At 35.4% G+C, this 22,804-nt stretch overlaps 1 protein-coding gene across 4 annotated transcripts in view; it reads left to right on the top strand.

Annotated features, from left to right (window-relative positions):
* Positions 1–22,804, top strand: part of GABRA2 (gamma-aminobutyric acid type A receptor subunit alpha2) — a gene marked incomplete at its 5' end in the record, with an annotated part of 121,571 nt that overhangs the window by 94,267 nt on the left and 4,500 nt on the right. For 3 of the 4 annotated variants that reach the window (XM_082728494.1, XM_082728495.1, XM_082728496.1), the window contains one exon: positions 14,473–14,675. In XM_082728494.1, coding sequence (XP_082584620.1) covers positions 14,473–14,675 — 203 coding nt within the window. Of the gene's footprint in view, positions 1–14,472; positions 14,676–20,494; positions 20,675–22,804 lie in introns of all 4 variants that reach the window. The other variant, XM_082728497.1, reaches the window with a different exon arrangement.

Raw genomic sequence — 22,804 nt, forward strand, 5'->3', positions numbered from 1 at the left:
TATGAAAGTTTGATAACCTGATAGCATGTATGAGAGAGAATCCACGTGTTTCAAGAGGAGGGTTTCATTTTTTGTTGTTTTGTTTTAATTTTCTTGTAAATATAATTTTTTCTTCCCTTAAGCATTGAAATAACAAAATGGAAAATAATGGCTTTTCTACTCTGATTATTTTACTTTTCATACTGGTTTGGGTCATTAAATATTTAGTTTCACTATAGCAAAATTTTGAGTGCATATTTATCCTTAGGTTTTAAACTACCAAAAAAATTAAAGCTGTTATTTATTTTCAAATATCCTAAAGTTTCAAGGAAATGATTTCCATTTGGGTGACTTTTTTTGTGATAAAATATTTTTATTAATGCATTATTCATCACAATAACATACTATCTTCCCTGTTAAATCACCTCAGGGAGCTATAAGAAATCACCAAGACTATTAACATTTGAACAGCCACCCAGCACTTTATGGCAATGCAATTACAAGACAGAAATAGTAAAAGGATTTGATAACAATGGAGACTTTATACAGGATAGTGTTTTATGTAGTCTTCTATTCTTTTATTGTCTTATTGTCATCATACTGAATATATTATTTTCTTTTAAATTCATGAAATCAGAATATTACTGTTTTAGTTCAAGCTGCTTCAACGTAGTACATAGACTGGGTGGCTTGTAGACAATAGAAATTTATTTCACACAGTTTTGGAGGCTGGAAGTCTGAGATCAGGATGCCAGCATGGTGGGGTTTTGGTGAGGGCCCTCTTCTCCATTGTAGATTGCCAGCCTCTCACTGTGTCCTCACATGGCTAAAAGAGAGTTAGCTCTTTGGCCTCTTATTTATTTATTTATTTATTTATTTATTTAATTATTTACTTATCTGACAGACAGAGATCACAAGTAGGCAGAGAGGCAGGCAGAGCCAGAGAGGGGGGAAGCAGGTTCTACGCTGAGCGGAAAGCTGATCCAGGGCTTGATCCCTTGAGCCTGGGATCATGACCCGAGCAGAAGGGAGAGGCTTTAACTCGCTGAGCCACCCAGGTGCTCTTGGCCTCTTCTTATAAGGGCATTCATCCCATTCAAAAGGACTCCATCTGTATGACCAAATCATCTCCTAAAGGCTCTACCTTCATCACACTGGGGACCAGATTTCAACACAAGAATTTGAGGGGAACACCAACATGCAGCTTGTAATAACTACCGCGACATTTGGCAGTGACACCAGACTGGAATTTCTTGGTAATGGAGTAGAATTACGGGGATCCTAGAGGGATGCTCCTGGCAGATTGTTTTCAGCTATTGTTAGATCCGGCCTTACATTAATCCAGAACTTCCATCTCACTCCTGACATTATTTGAGTTTGGATGTGAACCATGCTAGACTTCTTAGAATTCACTTCTCAAATAGAATAGATGCATGATTGATGGACAGTTCTTACAAGAGATTGGTCTTAAGTCATAATGACATTACCGCATTGATTTGATAGCAAAAATCTATCAAAGGAGCTCAAACATATCCTTTTAGAAATCTAGAAGCAGCATAGTTCAGTCATGAAGATGATGAGTTTAACAAGACCAGAAATATGAAGATCCACACTGAGAAGACTCGGGCTTTTTTGGAACAGTGGAAGGATGGAGGGAACCCAGTTCCTAAAGCTTTCCTTTCTCTTCTCGTGTAAGCCGCATGGGGCTATTTCTCAAGGTAGGAAATGAATAACTAAAATAGCCCAAGGCTTTCTAGGCATCCATTTAAGCAGTGTAATCCGTGTGTCTTTTGATTTTACTTAAACCACCACTAGATGGGACTCTTGCATCCTTGGTTTGGATTCTTAGCTTCTTTATCCACACTTTGGGGGCCTAATAAACTCCGCAATAACAGGGAAGCTATGCTCGTTATTGAACAGATGCTAAATGGGACATTTGCATATATCATTTAACATTCTAGCTTATAAAGTATGTATTATAATTCCCATTTTAGAGATAAAGTCACTGAGGCTGGAATAAATAAAGAGAGGAAAGGGAGACTGTAGTATTTGTTGAGCAATTCTATGTGCTGGGCATATATACTTGTACCATCCTCCCAACATCTATAAAAACTATCATTTCCATTTGGCAGATGGGGAAGGTACCAAAGCTTAGCAAAGTCACCTAACTGTTGAGGCAGAAGCAGAATCCAGACCTTTGCCTGACTATAGTGCACATTTTTCTGTGCCTAGCCACTTCTCAATACTTTAATGCATGATAGAACTTTAATGTTTCTTAAGATCATAAGGGCTTCAGCAGTAGAATGCAGGGGTTAGATTCATGATACTGAAAAGTACATGATATAGACATAAAATTGACTCTTTATAGATCAGGCCGTATAGTCTAGTAGTATGGGCTTTTGAGACAGACTGCTAGGTCTGTATCCCACTTCTCCTACTTGATATCAGTATGATCTTCAGTAAGGTGCTCAACTCCCTTGACCTCAGTTTTCTAAACTGCAAATGAGGATGACAATAATACCTATAGTAGGCACTTCTCAGTGCCTACTTTTTATTATCCGATCTATGGTAATATAAGAACATAAGACTTACGTGCAAAAGATTTATGCTATCTTTACATCACATTTATATTATAATTTTCTGATTAAGCCTCGGTTTTATTTTAAAGCTTACTAGATTCTGAACTTGTGTCTTTCCTATAGAACTATAAATATGGTCCACCATTGTTACTGTTCAATTTTTAAAATTAGTTTTTTTCAATCAGTGAGTCAACAGATAATGAGTATGCACTATTGCCAGAATCTGAGTTCGGCGGCAGCATTTTATTTATTTTTGATTTTTTAAAGATTTTATTTATTTATTTAACAGAGAGAGAGAGAGAGAGCAGGTGAGTGCACAAGCAGGGGGAGAGGCAGAGGGAGAGGGACAAGCAGACTCCCTACCGAATAGGGAGCCTCATGCAGGGCTCAATCCCAGAACCCCAGGATCACAACCTGAACCAAAGCAGACATTTAACTGACTGAGCCACCCAGGTGCCCCTCAGCAGCAGCATTTGAAAGGACACAATGAGCCACATGCCCACAAGCCACTCAGAGTGTGGAGGAGTGACACAGGTGTGTAAATAAGTAGGTGAAATAAAAGGTTATGGATGCCAAGAGAGAAATGTATTAGAATAAGGAAAAAGCAAAAAGAAGAAACAATTATATCTGAGGAAGGAGCCTTCAGAGAAGCCCACAGGGAAGAAGAATCATGTCAAGTCTTGCAAATTAGCATTATGGAAAAGGACATATTCTAAGCAGAAGGCACATAATTATCAAAAGCAACATGAAGCATATGGAGAACAACCAGTTATTAACCAGTATATCTTAAGTGTGGGATTCATTTATTTATAAAACGATGTTAGAATGAAACCAGTTCATGTACTGCTTGAAAGGTATTTTAGCAAAGGAGTAAAATTGACATACTTGATCTTAGGTTAAAGGATTATGAGGGATATTGGGTAAATAGATTTAGATGGTATGAACAATACATGGTGATTGTTAAGAGATTATTGGCATCATCTGGGTGAGAAATAATAAAGGAATAAAAATAGGACAATAAATATTGGTGGAGGATAGAGTTAATAGATTTGAGAGACATTAAGGAAGGAAAATATGCAGGGCACAGTGAATCTGAAGAGGCAAGAAATGTAGTCATTGCAGAACACGCCTAGATTTCTAATTGAGTGGCTAAATAAATGTAATGTTATTCCCTAAGTTACAGAGAATTATAGAAGACACGATAGGTTTTGGTTCAGTTGTGAATGTTTAAAATTTGAGGTTTCTGCGGGACTTATCTCTGTCGGATTACAAAAAAAAAAAGTCTTCTCTGGTCTCCCTGTCCTTAGTCTTACCCTCTCATTCCATGCTACACAGTGCAACAAAAGTGATCTTTCTAAACTCAGTTTAGGATATAACCCTCTCCTACATGAAATCTTTCTGTGACTCTGTATTGTACTCACTGCTGAAACTGTTAACAGGATTGTAAGGTCTTTGTGAGACTTCCCAAGCCTAACCCACTGCGAGCCCACCTTTTGCTATATTGATTGATGTACATGAGACCTAGAAACATGTTTTTTCTTCATTAGCATATTCCTCAGACTCTTCAAATCTCCTTTTATGCATTATTTCTTCCAGGAAGCCTTCTTTTACTCCAAAATCTTGATAGGTATCCTTAGGGAGTCTTAAAGCACCCCATACCTTCTCCGTCACTTGTTATACTGTCTGTAAAACATGCCTACCAATTATCTGCATTGTCTAGTAGGCTATATTCTCCTTGAGCATTTAATTTATGGTTTTCTTTATACACACAGCTAACAAAGTGACAGGTATGTAGTGGACTGAATACATATTTACTGAGTCCATGTGGAGATATTCAAGAGATGGTCAGATATTTGGACTGGGAGCTTATGAGATATATCCTTGGTGATCTTCTGGGTATGGGAGAAAGTTAGGAGATGGGAAGAAATGCTCCTGCCAAGAGAGAGCAGTAACTAAGACAAGTAGAAGAGCAATACATTGCTTTGTGGAATATGAGCAATTCAGTGACCAGTGCCTAAGGACAGCCTGCAAAAAGAATACCGGAAGAGTGGTTAAAAGATGGATGGAAAACAAGTAGCTGTGAAATCTCTACCTAAACGGGTATCTGAAAGTGGGGTTGGGGACTTCCTGGAAGCTGCCTTTGCACAGGAAGCACACTGGCATGGCTAGCAAGAGGCCTGTGTCTGCCGATTTGGTTTCGTTTTATTTATCATGTAGTTTGGCATGTTAGAGAGTCAATAAATACAAAACGTTCCTTTCTTCCTTTCCTAAATTTTCATAGGAAAATTTCTGGGTAGTCACAAGCCTGCATCTCTCAGAGATGATTGTCTTTTAGTGAGTCACGGAAGACTAGAAATTTTGATTCTAGTAGGGCACACCAAATCAAGACTACCGTTCTTTTCCCTTCTTACTGCTAGATGTAGTCGGATGACTAGTTCTCAAAGACCTAGGAATAGAAATTAGATGTGTAATTTTCCCTTTGTGGGCTTCAGCTCAGAAGCATGCCCCTGAAGTGAATGGGTGTGGCTCTCCTTTCCCTGTCTGTTTGCTGGAATGTAGATCAGGCATTGGCAAGCCCTCTCAAACCTCCAGGATATGGGCAATACCTTCTAAATGGCAGAGAAGTAAGAAAGAGGAAGCCTAGGTCTTTGGTACCAGCGCCATCATGCCCTTGTATGCCTTATACCAAAATTGTCAAATGAAAGTTGGAGGCTTTCTTTGTATTTTATCTGCTTTCTTACCTGCTCACTCCAGAGAATAGTTTTTCCCTGGTGCTTCGCTTAATACCTTTTCCAAGATTTAACTGTAACATTATCTATATGTAATATGATATATATTTACATATATATTTTATTTATACACACTAATTATATTCTATATAATATATGTGCACTTCTACATACAATGCTTTGAATAGGGTTATTGAGCACATAAAATGTTTACATAAAAACACTTGCAATGGTCATACTTTGCTCTAATCTTAAATACTACAAGGCATCCATTTCCCTAGTCATTGAATTCCAGAAAAAAATAGCTGGCATCAGGCTATTTTTATGTAGTTATGTATTTAGCTCCAAACACACACAAATATACCCAGTCATTTCTCCATCTATATCCACACAAATAGGTCTATTTGCTTCTTAAACCACATTCATTCATTCAGTTTGAAAATATGTGCCAGGCTAGAGCTATGCTAGAGCTTTCAGATACAAAGTGAACAAGAATGATCCTTAACCTCACAGAGGTTGTGGTCTGTTTGAGGAGGTGGGAAGATAAACAATTGCAAAGATTACAGTATGTAATATTCTAGGAATATGCAGGGTGCTCTCTGAAAACACGGAAGGCGCACTCAACCTAGATTTGGAATATTAACTGATCCTTATAGCTTGAGGCTCCCGATTCCCCAGAGTTCCTGAATATTTATATACATTTTTATGTATGTACTTCACATTCATAATGATGGCAAATAAATTTTTGTCTATATCCATGAAAGTTTTTAACCTATTACTAATTTAACAATTAGTGTGTGTATATATATATACATATATATATGTATATATATATATGTGTATATATATATAAAATTAAGGTTAGTACCATTACTGTGTGAACTTTCTTCTTACTTTCAATCTTAAAATATAATTTTGATTATGCCTATGGTGAAAGTATTAAATAATTTGGCCAAACTTCAGAGGTAATAGTTTTGCCAAACATATAATAGAGCCAGTTTGGGGAGGGGGAGAAGATTAGGTAAGTTGACTGAATAAATCAGGTAAAAAAGATTAAAAATTTGGTTGATTTCTTCAGTTTTTCTAGGTTTCACGAGTTGTTTTAAAATGATGTAGATACAACAGTATTATAACAATACTCCCATATTATGATTTATTTTGATTCATTTTTATATGCTTTTAAAGCTCCCTTTCTAAGATTCAGCTAGCAGGAACACAGTGGACTGTTAGAGCACCTGTGTTTCAAATTTAATTATGCTGGTCAAATTCAGAGATCTGGGAATTTGTTTAGTTGACTATCAGCCATTTGCTGACATTAGTTCCAGAAGGTTGCCTATATTATGTTGATTGTGAAATATTCCTCAGTTTTTCTGATGCTCTGTTCAACTCCACTACCCAGAACACAACTAAAAAGAAATTCAGAAGTGGGACGCCTGGATGGCTCAGTTGGTTAAGCGGCTGCCTTCGGCTCAGGTCATGATCCCAGCGTCCTGAGATCAAGTCCCACATCAGGCTCCTTGCTCAGCAGGAAGCCTGCTTCTCCCTCTGCCTCTGCCTGCCACTCTGTCTGCCTGTGCTCACTCTTTCTGACCAAAAAAAAAAAAAAAAAAAAGTTAAAAAATAAAAAATTCAGAAGTAGAAAAAATAGACATTTGACTAATAAAAAAAAAATCTTGTTTTAAAAAAACTTGTATTAACATCGAGGCACTGGGCTTCAGGTTTCAGCACTGACATATGAAGAGCTTGCAAGTTGTCACTTTCATCCTTGCAACAAGAGAAAGCTGAACAAACTGAAAATTAAAGACTTTTACTGCATTTGTAAGAGAATCGAGGTGACAGGCAAACTGCCATCCCAAATTGTGAAGAGGCAGGCACATTCAGAGAGACATAACTAAGATTTTTTTTTTTTTTAAAACCTGGAAGAAGTGCTGCTTAAAGCATCATGTACGGGTAGGGACACTTAAATGCTCATTCTCTTGAATTGCTGGAGACGGGAGTATGAACATCTCCCATGCAACTCTTATCTTCTGTCTTCCCACCTAGCAGGCTTCTTTCAGTTCCACTTAAATGCCATGTTTCATGTCCCTGGTTTCCTGTGCATGTTCTTTCCCCAGTCGAGTATTATACTCCCTTGCCTTGTGACTGCTTTAACTTTTCCCATTATTTCCTTAGAGAAGTCTAACTCAGATTCGCAGTCTAGGTAGATCGCAGGATTACAGTTCATCATAGACCTTGCCCTGTTGTGACATTAGGTTTCTTTGCGCTCTTTTAAAAAATATATATTTTTATCTTTTTTGGTTTTGCTCACATTGCACTCATAGTTTTACCATATACAGCACAAAATGAGGACAAAATGCCTATGTAGGAATTAGGAGGAATTCCATTGGAAGAGAAGGAATAAATTCCTTACAGTTATATTAATAAATGAATGCTTATCAATGACTGTTCACTGGAGAGTAGTTCAGTAAATATTTATTAGTTCATTTAAACACTATTTAATGAACTCTTGCTTTCGACTGAGCACCCTTTACCACTGGGTGAGAAGACAAGTCTCTACTCCGTATAGTTTGCTGGGGGATATAGTCACGTAAACCAACATGAAAGAATTTGATAGAAGTATGTGTAAGACCAGGTCACAGATGCCTTTACGGGTGTGAAATCCTGCAAAAGGATAAAACCACGCTGTATACTGTAACCTTAGAAGCGTTCAGCAATCTTTGCTCTTTTGTTCATTGATGTGTTCTGGGTGCCCATAAAATACTTTGCATTTAGTAGACTCTCAATAATTTACTCAGGGAAGAAATAGGAATTAGCTAAGTCAAAAAAGAGGGATGACTAAGAAGGGAAAGACCCACGGTAGAGAAAACAGTATGTTGCCTAGACTGGCAAATTACCCCAACAAAGAAAATATTCACGTCAACTGCAACTTCAACTTCCAATATGCAAATGGTTTTAGATCATAGGGGCCTTGCACTGAGAAAAGGACATCAGGAAGAAAAGGGTTGAGTAGAGGGATATGAGTTTTTAATTTATTATATCCAGAATACATTCAGGCAAGCAAAAAGAAAAAAATATATATAATTCTTCACAGTATTGTGCACACTAAAAGTACCCTTTCAAACACCTTCTTCTAGATTATAATTGATAGTTTCTAAATTTTCACAAATTTCAAATTAGTGGAGTTTGACTTAATTAGGTTTTATGACAAGATACGTCATGTAGGTTCTAATTTCTGTCTGTAACCTGAAGTTTCAACGTTTTTATCATTCAGATGTAGCACAGTTATGAGTTAAAATTGCAACCTTAAAAATAAAATAAAATTGTAACCTTTCATAGTGCATTCATACTAGATTTGTAAGCATTAAATCTAGCACTTGTTTTATCAGAATGTCTGTTTTTTTCTGCCACTTCTAGCAGTAACCAGCAGGTGGTATCAAACAATTTTACATTTGTATTCTCTGGCAGTTTTGTGCCTGTTTGGTTTCCGAAACTTCTTCCTAACTTCCACCTGACTCCCCAGCAGCAAACACTCACACACAAGCATTTGATGGGGATAAAGGTCTAAAGGAAGATTGCATTCCATTTCATTTTATTTCTCTGATGTAAATCTGTCTTAACTTTGCTTCCAGAGTAATACTTTTTTGCACATGCACTGAGGAATCTTTTTACAATAGAGGCACTGCTTTACATGTAGTAACTCATTTGGTCACTATGTGAACACTATAGGGGAAAACACTATTCCTTTTTTTTTTTTTTTTAAGATTTTATTTATTTATTGTAGGAAAAGCAGGGGGGAGCACAGATGCATGCATGAGCAGGGGGAGGGGCCGAGGGTGGTAGGGAGAGAGAATCCCAAGCCTGATGCAGAACTCAGTCTCATGAACCTGAGATCAAGACCTGAGCCAAAATCATGAGACGGATGGTTAACCAACTGAGCCACCCAGGTGCCCCGGAAAACACTATTCTTAGTCCTCATTTCATCAGTGAGGATACTGTGGAACAAAGGGGCTAGGGACTGTCCCCAAGAGTACAAGATTAAGATTTAGACATCTGACCATGGAGCTCATAGGGTCAGTCTCTGTGCTGCAGTCACTTTCCCTGATTTGATTTTATTCTGTCAGAGCATATTTGCACCCAACACTTGGCATTCCTTCACTTTGGCACAATTTGCTTGGCCACTATGAGTTGAGACTTTGGCACCTACACCTCGGTAAGAAATATTAACATAGAATAAAACCAGAGTATCAAAGAGCTCTATGTGCAATATTGTCTCTGTATGGGGGATGGTCGCATATTCTGCATATATGCATGGCATTTTAATGCTGAAAGCACTTTAAGATACTTGTCTTCTATTTTACTGAAAAAGAAACTGAAGCCTCCCCAGGAAGCATTGCTTTATGGCAGTCACACACAGAAGATAAGGAGATAGTCTGTTTAAAAAATGCGGGAATATTCACTTTTGGAGACCCTAGTAGGTATAGAAAAATGCCCGTTGTTGGGAAGGGGGCAGGCATGGGGAAGGTCTATGAGCTTTCCAGGTAAATGCACCTCTTTATATAATGCCCAGTTCTATTGTAGTGTGATGGGAACAGGCAAAGCTGAACTATCAGGCAGAAAAGCTGGCATATGAGAATCACATCCTTTCAGTGAAAAGAAAAAAAGGGAAAGGAAGAAAAGAGGTAGAACTGTATAGTCAATGTTAACAATTTTATTCTCAAGTTTATAAAATCAGATTAAAGAAAATAAAATTTATTTATGGGGAAGATTTGAATATGATGAAAATTTGCCTCGTAGTAGATAGATTCATATTAAAATTGATAAAATGTTTTATTGGTTTGAATGACTAGACCCAGATCTAATTTTAAACCAACAGTGTAGATTAGAATCATAATTAAATTTATCATTACCTAATTTAAACTTGCATTTTTTATAGATTCTCTTTAAATTAGCATTAATGTATCCATCAATCATTCCCAGAAATTTACACTTGAATTGCAAATGTTAAATGTAGTCAAGTATCCCTTGTTTAAATTAAAAATTTTGTATTTTTTTTTTCTTATCACAAAAGGAAAGCAAGTTCACTACAGGGAAAAAAGAAAAAATGGATTCTTTCAATGTTAATTGTCCCAAAGATACCAATACTACCATCTTAGATTGTATCCTTACATGTTTTTCTGGTAAAATACCAAAGAAATAAACAATAAAAAATCAGGTATAAGTCCATTTTATATTTCATCTATCCATATCACAAAATACCTTCTCCCCATGGTGATAATTGGAGTTTCATTTGTTATATTATTTTTTGTTTACTAAGCTCATGCAGGTATATCTGTAATGATACACAAATCTAAATGTATATATTTTCATGAAAACTGAATCATGTTTTAAGCAAAATGTATTATACATATATTTGCAGTCAACAAATAGCCCTGCTTTACTCTTTGTAATATTGTGGTATTACTAGTGTAGATAATCAACAATTTATTAAACTATTTCCCAATCAATGAATATGCCAGTGTTTCCCACTTTTTTACTTTTACAGGTGTGTTCATGTAAAGAACCTTGTGTGTCATTTATCACTATGTATTTTCCTGCTGTCATTTCAGTAAGGATCAATTTACGGAGTAATGGAATAGAATTCAAAGTGCAGAAACAAGCCCATATATCTATGGTCTCTTTCTTTCTTTCTTTCTTTCTTTCTTTCTTTCTTTCTTTCTTTCTTTCTTTCGAGAGTCATAGTTTTTTTTTTTTTTTCCCCTGCCCTAGGCTTACCCTGGAGAATATTTTTTTTTAATTTTTATGTATTTTTAAAATTTCTTTTCAGTGTTCCAGAATTCGTTTATGCACCACACACAGTGCTCCATGCAATATGTGCCCTTCATAATACCCACCATCAGGCTCACACAACCTCCCACCCCCCATCCCTCCAAAACCCTTAGATTGTTTTGCACAGTCCACTGTCTCTCATGGTTCATCTCCCCCTCCAATTTCCCCCAACTCCCTTCTCCTCTCCATCTCCCCATGGCTTCCATGTCATTCCTTATGCTCCACAAATAAGCAAAACCATATGATAATTGACTCTCTCTGCTTGACTTATTTCACTCAGCATAATACCTTCCAGTCCTGTCCATGTTGATACAAAAAGTTGGGTATTCATCCTTCCTGATGGAGGCATAATACTCCATGGTATATATGGACCACATCTTCCTTATTCATTTGTCCATTGAAAGGCATCTTGGTTCTTTCCAAGGTTTGGCAACTGTGACCAATGCTACTATGAACACTGGGTGCAGTTGGCCCTTCTTTTCACTACATCTGTATCTTTGGGGTAAATACGCAGTAGTGCAATAGTAAAAGTATGTTTCTTAGTTTGCTTCTCTCTTTTTTTTCCCTAAGCTAGTTTTCTTTCTTAAATTCCACATATGAGTGAAATCACATGGTATTTCTTTTTCTCTGATTGATTCATTTTACTTAATATAATGCTCTATAGCTCCACCTTTTCGTTGCAAATGGTAAGACTTCATTCTTTTTTATAGCTGAATAATATTTCTGTGTGTGTGTGTGTGTCCATCAGTTGATGGACATTTGAGCTGTTTTGATAATTTGGCTATTATAGATCTTGTTGCTGTATACATCAGTGTGTATGTATCCCTTTGAATTAGTGTTTTGTTTTGTTTTGTTTTTCTTTATTCTTTGGGTTAATACCTAGTAGTGCAATTCCTGGATCAAAGGGTAGTTCTATTTTTAACTTTTTGAGTAATCTCCATACTGTTTTTCACAGTGGTTGCACCAGTTTGCACTCCCAAAAACAGTGTGAGAGGGTTCCTCCTCCTCCATATCCTTGTCAACACCTGTTGTTCCCTGTGTTGTTGATTTTAGCCATTCTGACAGGTGTGAGCTGATATCTCATTATAGTTTTGATTTGTATTTCCTTGATGATCAGTGATGTTGAGCATCTTTTTGTGTGTCTGGTTGCCATCTGTTTGTCTTATTTGGAAAGATGTCTGTTTTCTCCCCATTTTTTAATTGTATTATTCATTTTTGGGTTATTGAGTTGATAAGTTCTTTATATATTTTTGGATATTGACTCTTTATCAGATACGTTGTTTACAAATAATTTATCCCATTTCATAGGTTGCCTTTTAGTTTTGTTCATTGTTTCCTTCACTGTGGAGAAGTTTTTATTTTGATGAAGTCCCAATAGTTTATTTTTTATTTGGTTTCCCTTGCCTCAGGAGACATACGTAGTAAGAAGTCACTGTGGTGTGGTCTGTTGATTTCAACAACAATCCTAATGCCATTCAATAGGGAAGGAAAAGGGGCACCTGGGTGGCTCAGTGGGTTAAAGCCTCTGCCTTTGGCTCAATCGAGCCCCGCATCGGGCTCTCTGCTTAGCAGGAAGCCTGTTTCCTCCTCTCTCTCTCTGCCTGCCTCTCTGCCTACTTGTGATTTCTATCTGTCAAATAAATAAATAAAGTCTTCAAAAAACAATAGGGAAGGAAAAGTCTTTTCAACAAATAACACTGATACAACTGGTTATCCACATGCGAAAGAATGAATTTGTACATCTACCTCACACTTTACATAAAAATTACGCCAAAATGTACCAAGACCTAAATGTCAGAACTAAAAGTGTAAAACTCATAGAAGAAAATGTAGGCTTATATCTTTATGACTTTGGATTAGGTAACAGTTTCTTAGATATGACATAAATCTGTAATCCTTATTCAGAGAGGATGTCTGTTATCCCACATTCTCCTCAATACTACCATAGTATAAATCTTTTAAAGTTTGTTAACATTTTGCTGACTATATGGTTTTAGAAAGGTATGTCATTATCTCTTTGTTTGTATTTCCTTAACTGCTAGTGAAGTTAGGTGTATTTCCATATATTGATTTGTCATTTGCATTGCTATATTATGGGTGTGTGTGTGTGTGTGTGTGTGTGTGTGTGTGAGCGTGTGGGCACTCATATAGGGTTTGAAGGAGGATATGATTTCAGTTGTGGTTGTATGTGATTGTATCTATCATGTCTTCTATTTAATTATTCTAATGTACCGAATTCGCAAAAGAAAACATCCTCACAATCTAAACCTTTCACTTTGATGCATGAAAGGCAACGTGTTTTGTGTATGTGTTTTTTAATATTTATTTTTCTGTCTTTTATTGCTACTACTTCCATCATATTCCTATATGCATCACTCATGATTAAATAGAATTATTTGCTGTTTTGAATTACTAACTGTTGTAGATGAGAAGAAAAAGCTGCTTTATTTATCCTAAGGGAAAGCAAAGAATACAATACAATAAAACTTTAATATATGAACATTTCTTTAACATTTTAACTCTTTTAATTTAATGTATCCCCTATGTACGTGATTAAACTTCTATTGGATCTCTGATAAAACAGGTAATTGCAGACATTTTGACAGCTGATATTGCAACTTACCTCCTGAGTTATTGCTTTCTTTTTACTTAATTATTGCAACTTCCCTGACTACTGGCAGAAAAGCTTTACAATGAAAAGGACTAAATTACTTTTTCAACCAACAGAGGCATAAAATATTCTTTAAAAGTAGTGATTTGCATTTTTATAAAGTTTGAAGTTTAGTTTCTTGTTTTATTTTCTATAGATTCTAAGCTTCATTATGAAAGAAATTATGTCTTCACAATGCTAAGTGATCCAGAATTAATTTCGTATTTAGGTAGCTATACTTGGATAAAGAACTTCTTAATCATAGTTCCATTGTGATCACTGGTGTGGATGATTGGTCCATTGCTGAGCATGATTTAAACAAATGATGAACAAATTCATGTGAGGTTTTGTTTAAGATTTTTAAAAAAATAATGTTAATGCATAATGGCACAATTTAAAGTAACTGCTTTCCTCATAGGAAATCCTACTTTCAAAATCGGCCGTATTTTTAACCTTAACAATACTAAAAAAGAGAAAAAAGATTCATACAAACAAAAATGAAAACAAGACATTTCAGAGTTATTACTTCAAGAATTAAAATAGCCATTTGTGATAATTAACTTTGCGCTGTTCTTCTAGCTTTGGTTGTTGTTGTTTGTTTGTTTGTTTAGTTGATAGAACTGACAGCAAAAGTAACTTTGAGAAAAAGAATACTTTCAATTCTGTCTTGCTAGTATCCATTCATGTTTTTGTTCCTATCTTTCTGCAGGAGTAACAACTGTTCTAACAATGACAACTCTAAGCATCAGTGCTCGGAATTCCCTCCCCAAAGTGGCCTATGCAACTGCCATGGACTGGTTTATTGCTGTTTGTTATGCATTTGTGTTCTCTGCCCTAATTGAATTTGCAACTGTTAACTACTTCACCAAAAGAGGATGGGCTTGGGATGGGAAGAGTGTAGTAAATGACAAGGTAAGTGAGAACTTCCTTCTCACCATGATTAAGAGAATCCCCTAACAGATTTAGCTTGTAACAGATACGTTCCTAAAAATGGACATGAACAACATGTGAATGTAAATTATCTGTATCTTTATATCTATGTCATAGATATAGATATATATAAATCATACAGATTTCTTTTAAAGTATGCTCTTGCCTGAAATTCTTTAGGAGTGCTTGTGTATTACTTCTGTTCAAACTCCCCAGCATCTGTTGAGCTCTGACTGTGTGTAAGGCATTGGGCTAAGTTTTTGGCATATGCTCTATCATGTAAACTTTAAATTTTATGATTAAGGTCTCTTTTTAACTCTCAGTTTTCTAATGAAGAAGCTGAGACTTGGTGAAGTTATTTACTTGCCCAAATTCACACAACTGGTTAATAAGTATACTTAAATGCAGATCTATTTGGCCATTAAATTAATACTCTTAAATACCATACTGCTTTGGCATTAACTTTACCTGTTATAGAATTTCAGACCCTATCAGTGGGTTGAGTTACTCTTCACCTATCCCCCATCTCTGTTGCTTGGATATAAAAGTTCAAGCAACATTATTCTCCTCCCATGTTATATGGAATAAGTAACTAGGTGTGAAATGCCTAGAAATTTTAAGTTGCTCACGTAGTCTATGAGAGTTATTTGTTTTGAAGATTAATTTCTTTGGGAATTATTGGTGTCCATTTTTAGATTGCAAGTACTGAAGCTAGTGGGAGTTTTGACCATTAATATAATAGCTGTTCCATTTATTTTATAGATTATTATTCATCTGCATTAAGAGGAAGGTCTGGATATATCACAATGAGATACATACAGTTTTCTTAATAGTTCAGTTCTACTTGGAGGGCTTCTTTTTAACAATATATCTATTAAAATATGTCTTCCATTAAGTTTGGAATAACATACTTGCTGATCTCACTTCTTTATCAGTTATTTAAATATTTTTTTCTTATTTCTAAGACCATATTTCAGTTTAAGCATATAAATGGTTGATGTTATCATTTAAAAGTCTCACTCTTTTTTTTTTAATTTTATAAACTGTGTCAGTTTTAATAAGTGCTGGTTTATTTCATTTTATAAGTGATGTTTTGCATACTAACAGCCACTGAATAATTGTTAAAGGGAATCTGATTAACTTTCTATGCTTAACTTCAAGGCTATTTCAGAATTTCCATTACATTTTGTTGTTGATTTATGTTTTCATTTTCCATATAATGTAATGCTTTTTCATTGCTGTCTATGCAATTATTTCTTTTTAGTTATATTAGTTAAACATGCACTTTCATATTAACTTTTTTGAAGATTAAATGCTAGTTATATTACTAAATGCCAGACATATTTATAAATTTGTCACAAAAGAAAAATAGTGGTTTGTGGTATAAATGCTCGGAATAGATATTTATTGATATGTCACTTTTTAATCCTCTGAGGGTGACAGTCAAATTGACATTGTGATTTGGCATATCAAATAAAATACCTTCTCCCCGAACTCAGAAAATAGAGGTACTTATAAATGCAAAAATTCCATTCCTGATAATGCATTCTAAAAGAAATAACTTAGTACTAATGAATACTGAATTTATTCAAACCACATACCAAATCACACAGAGTAAAGACAAATCTAGGACAAAATCATTGATGTTCCAACCTAATCTGCAGGAAAATAACTAATAAATTCTATATTATTTCAGTTCTAAGTGGTTCAAGTTCATGGTTAAGTTAAAGGGAATATTACATCCAACTTGTTGCTTGGTCTTAATCACTTTTCCATAACTAAAAGGGCCAAACACAATGGCAGGTACTTGCTAGTCAAAGTTTTTTGTTGAATAAAAGAATAAATGAGTTTCCTTATTAAGTCTGGCAATGCAACACCAGTGAGACTTCTTTGCCTTCATGGAAAGGATTTTAGAACTTGACCATGGTGAATTTATCAGTGAGTACTCAACCCAATTTCTTGATTCAAATTAATTTTGGGAGGTACTTCCTAAACTTAGCTTAGAAATAACCAGGTTCTTAAAAATGAAAGGAGATGAAGTAGAGTGTCCCAAACTAGCCTATCTGCCTAAAAAATGATTACAGTATAGTCTACTTTCAGCTACCTCTGCTTTAGTTTTCCTTAGATTTAATTTTTAAGTGGAAAAATGGTAATTTTCTTGTATTACAGAGTTTTTATCCACTGCCCATATCGGCATCGTTCCAGTTTTATCAGACAAGTAGAAGCCCTCTGCTTTTGAAGTTGGTATCATAAGCAAATGCAGTTAAATTATCCATCAATCCAAAGAGCAAACGATAAGTCCTTAAACACTCGTAAACTAGCAAATATTACATTGTGTCATAAGAATAATATCTCAAAGACACATATCACTAATGTATGTTTGAAAAAAGATGATTTTAACATAAGATTTTTGCATAAATTGTGCTCTGATAATCTTTAAAGTTAGTTTATGCCAATACATAAGTCCACTTAGTCTGCATTTGAGCCCTCTTGTTAGAAGACACAGCCTACTCTGTTCTGTGATCTTGGACAAGATGTTATACCACTTTTAGCCTCAGGTGGTGAAACTAGATAACAAAACCTTATCACCCAAAAAATGTGGTGCTGGATCAAATAACCCAAGTCCAGTTTTTGTGCCCTTGCATTTATAAAAGTATCATCTGGTTCTTCTGGAACCTTCCCTGATACCCAGTGTTCTTCCACATGGCCAAGACTAATTTGTCCACTCCAGCTCTTAATCTCTTTCTTTCTTTTTCTCTTCTTAGGCTTGAACCATCAGTATTTTCTTCTCCTTTCTTCAAAGCCATCTTCTCCTTTTTACCACCTCCTTCCTTTCAGTTAAGGAGTATGCTTAATATGCTTAACTTACCAGGAAGTAAAACCAAAACTCTCTCCAGATCCTCTGTGACCCATCCCACCCCCATTCAGAGTCTATCCTTTTTTCTCCATTCAGACTTTTTGAAAGCATTTCTTACAATGTCTGTGTTCTCATTTTCAGTTTAATTCTCAGCCCACGATAATCTGATTTCCTTTTAATTTATTTTCCTGTTAACTGAAGAATACCAATAACCTCCACATATTCAGATCTGCTAATAACTTTTCATTTTTCTCAAGGGATCCCCTTGGACCCGTTGAATACTGCTGTGTTTCAGAACCCCATACGGGCCCAAGTCAGCAGCATTTTCTCTTTCCCTCTTTGAAACAAGCCTCAGAATATCAACCTCGTGCCCTCAAATCCCGGCAGCTGCCTCTATTCATTCTATTCTGAGAGTCTCTGCCCGAGTTCAGAGAAGATCCAATTTCCCTAGCATCTGCCCTTGTTTATCCCCAAAAACAGTAATTTGTCTTTATTTTATTGTTGTTTTTGTCTTTATTAATCACTATGTGATTCTTACTTGAAGTGTCTTACTGACGATATCTGTGGGAATATCTGCAACACTAAGCACACTGTCTACCCATTTACGGTCCCCAAATAGACAATCCTTATACTTCCTCAGCACAAATGTCCATCTTCAGCAAGTTTCTGAACCCTGCGTCCCCTAAATGATTTGATCCAATTGTAAGTGCGTATCGTACCCTGCCCTTTTGCATTAGATCCTTTATCACAGTTTTTAATTACATATTTATGTCTCCTTCCCTTCATTGATCATTATAAAAATGACCACATTTATTTCAATAGATCATTTATCCTTGGCGCTTTCACAGTATCCTGGAATATTCGTTGTTCAATAAGTATGGGATGAAGGAATGAAATAGAACCCAATCAAATCTGCAGCTCCTGCCTTTATCTCATCTTCCACAGATATTATCTACAACTGCACCCCATACCCTCCTTTTAACTTCCAGGATCATATATCAAACCTGTTCTGTAGGCATTTCTACATGAATACAACATCCCAATCTTGGAGTCTTTTTTTTTTTTTTTTTAAGAAAGACAAAAAGAAAGCCTTCTAAATTGATTTTCTATCTTTTCCCTGCCTGCATGTATGTATTTATGTTTGTATGTATGTATGTATGTATGTATTTTTTTTTATCTATGGCAAAACCTAATTTCACATACCAACAACTTGGAAGTATCCCTTACCAACTAACCTGCCATCAGATGGTGCCTGTTTTACTGTCTCTATGCCCTCACTGTCTCCCATTATTTTAAGTCTTATTTCCCTCCAATCCATCCTCCACATTAGAGCTAAAATCGTCTTTCTAAAATGGGCATCTGATCGTTTCATTTTTCAGCTCTTTAAGAAATTGTTGAATTCTTAATGCTAACTGCTAAACTCTTTAATGAGTTCTTCAAGCTGTTCAGCTAAATATGGCCCAAGTACGTACCTTTTTTATAAGCTTATTTATATATATATATATATGTTGAATTAAGGAAATACTACTGTTAATTTCTGTACACTTACTACTATGTGGCTGGGAATATCTCGGTGTTGGAAATGAGAAATTAAGGATGCCTGGGTGGCTCAGTGGGTTAAGCATCTGCCTTCAGCTCAGGTCATGATCCCAGGGTTCTGGGATTGATTTTAAAGTCTGGTCCTTGCTCAGCGGGGAGCCTGCTTCTCCCTCTGCCTGCCATTCCTGCTGTTTGAGCCCGCACAGTCTCTCTCTGACAAATAAATAAAAATAAATAAAATCTTTAAAAAATAGTAATGAGAAACTATAGGATTGATCAACATAAAGTTACTTGCTCAGGATCACATCTAATAAGTGGTGCATCCAAATTGAACACAGAGCTAAATTACATGCTCATATTCTCCCTCTAGCCATTACAAACATCTCCAAATATCCGTGCCCCTGCACATCTCTGTGACATTAGAATGTGCTGATCCCTCTTAGTAAAATGCCCCCTCCTTCCTTCCCTAACTAATGAACCCCTACTTAGTTTTTAATATCCACCTGATTTTACTTAATATTGAAACTTTCTAAATGAATATAATTGCCACCCCTGATATGTTTCTAAAGTACCCAATACAAATTCCTTTTGTGTAACCTGATTAAGTTATACTTTTACTGCATTTTTGTTTCCAACAGTAGGCTATGTGATCTAAGAGAATAATAGTTATGTCTTACTCATCATTTTCTCTATTACTGGCATAACAGTTAGCACATAGTTTATTTGAATTAAATTAAAAATAAATGACTTTAGTCTCTTGAGATTGTTTCCATTTCTAAATCTGAGTCAGTGGTTCTACACTGGCCAAAAAAAGCATATTCTGTGGAAACACACTAGATATTAAATTACTTAAAACACAGACTTAGCAATGTAATAACCAAACTAACATGAAACGTGCCATTGTTTTGTGATTCACACCATGCAATTCATAGAAAACATCACATGTCAAGTGTTTTATTCATTTGTTTGCATATTTTTTTTAACATCCAGCCTTGTTCCAAAAGCATTTCAGGCAGTTTACGAAAAGAATGCATGTGCTTAAATTATTATAAAATAAAATATAAGTAGAAGTAGGATATCAGGATGAAGGAAAATAGAATATAAGTATGTACACCATTTGGGCCAGAACATTAAGTGTAATCCATAGCTAGAGAAGTGGAACTTTAAATTCTGAACTTCTTGGCTCCTGGAGTAAACCATGGGGTGGTGGGGAGTTACTATCTTTTTTTTTTTTAATCAAAAAATGGAAGTATAAATTTTCTTATGGAAACTATTTTCCTACACTGAATTATATAAACCACTATCATATGGGTTTTATATTAGGGAAAGTTGGGTACTGTTGAAAGTAATGTCAGCATTTTCCCAATAAAGGCAGTAATGAATTTCATATTGATGTTTCTTGTAGTCCCCTTCAATAAAAGCTGAAGGCATTACATTAACATACAACTCAGTGAAGGCAATTCTTCAAGGCGCTAAGCTAATATGGTCCAAGTATATAGCTTTCTCATGGCCCAATTTAATCCAAGGAAAGACTTTAGAGTACTTAGAGAAGTGGATGGACTGTATAACCTTCAAACAATCTTCTGTAAGTATCACTTTTCTCAGTCAGGATGGTTAGCAGACAGTTAATAGCAGCATTATCGGACCAAGGAGCATGTTGCTGCTTTACATTTAATGGATAGTAGCCACAATAGACTAAAAAGGCAACATGGTGTATATAGCAAGAGCATAGAGTTGCCACTGTTGGCTACCTTGGGTGTTTTCCAAAGTCTGTCTTATTTAGTATTACATTTATGAGAGCTCCATTTCCTGATCCTAAGGACAATCTCTGCCATTCTTTCCAATTCTGAAACCATGTGATTATTATTTTTATTTGTATCCCAGGACACTTTGCTAATAGATGGCTATATTTTAGATAGAACATTTGCTCAAGTTATTTAACACATTATTTTATCTAATACTCTAAGGAAGCTGAGATTGGTTTGCCCCATGGGGCAAAAATCAAGACATTTTGATTTCTATAATCAGGAATTTTCCACACTTGAAATCTTAAATACATATTCAGACATTCTAACAAAGTAATAAACTCAGAATATTCTGAACCCTATAAAACATTGTTTAAAAAATAGAAAATTTAAGTAGTATGCACTATATTTCATTTTCATTCCACTTCAGTAGCATCATCAACATATTCTATAGTAGCATATTTTAATCTTTTTCCCCAGTAATGTTTAAAAATATATGTTACCAATTTTGTGTTTAGCCATATTTTCCCCCTTTCCAGTTATATGAGTCCAATTATAGTAAAACAACTTTCACAGACATGTGGAATAATAAAATTGAGGACTTTCAAGATAATTACATAGCAGAATTGTAGGACATACTATGGGAATCTAGTTTTTATGAATTTAATAAATGCCTACATTATAAAATACTTTATGTTTTATATATTATATATCTTCTAAATATGTATTTTTGATCACACTAATCATTCTTGTGCATGTCATTCCCTGTAAACATTTTTTAAGCCTTTTCTGTGCTAGGAACTATGCTAGGAGCTCTGCATTGCACTGTGTATGCTTTCAAGGAGCTCACGATTAAATAGAAGAAAAAATAAATGAAAAAAGTATACGCTCCATTATTGAGACAAACACTAGTGTGCTATGAAAACACATGGAAGGCGTACTTACTGCAATAAGAAGCGATTTTGAGCTGAGTAGTATAAAATGGATCTGTCTAGGGGGTCAGTGTGTGTTGGTTATCATTTCCTGGCTCAACTGTGGTATCATTCACAAGTTAGGGGATATAGGGAGGTATAAAGAATTAGGTTGGGAGTAAAAGTAACCCCAGTTCATTTCTGGATATTTTATGTTTTAATTACCCATGGAATATATGATAGAGAAGCCTAGTGAAATATAACAGGTAAGAATTCGGATGAGAGATATTATGTCAATCATCCATGTATTGGTTACAAAAGCCTTAGCAGTTACTTAAAATTAATAGAAATTTGCAGTGTCCACTTGCCTTCATGTCCCCCATTCTCCTTCTGTTTGTTTTCATTCTTCACATTTAACATTGATTTCTTTACTTATATTTTCAGGCATACCTGGCCTTATTCTTATATGAAGTGGCCTACCTAAGATTAAAGCAGAAATACAGAATGATCAAATTAGACTATGAGAAATTAGGTAGTGTGAACTATTGGAACCTGGCCTGATTCTCGAAAGAATAAAAAAACTCTATATATGGACATGAACCTTAAAAAAATTATCTTGTGGCAGTTAGTACTGGTGTGAACAGTTAACACAATGATAGTCTTCATTGCATTATTTCTCTCCAAGGCTCTGACGGTCTGAGTGTAGGCCAAGGGTCGCATTGAATAAAGTAAAATTATTCTCAAAGAGGCAAAATCATTGTCCCAAGGACTCAACCTGTTGATGGTCTGCCTTGATCAGAGGCTTGTATGATACTTGAAGAGGATTTATAACATCATATATCAGTTTGGTTCTTTTTAATGGAAGTTAATAATGAATAGAGTGAGGTAGTATCTTCTAGTAATGGCCTAGAGTACAAATATGTTTTAATACTATCACCAGCAGAACAGTAATAGAATATATTATGTGGACTTAATCTGTGTACTCTGGTTTAGCAGATCTAAGGACTGTAAGTCATCTATGAATTCAACAGCATTTTTTCTCTATATACATGATATTAA

Source organism: Mustela nivalis, assembly GCF_964662115.1.
Source record: "Mustela nivalis genome assembly, chromosome: 4".
In the NCBI taxonomy this organism is placed as follows: domain Eukaryota; kingdom Metazoa; phylum Chordata; class Mammalia; order Carnivora; family Mustelidae; genus Mustela; species Mustela nivalis.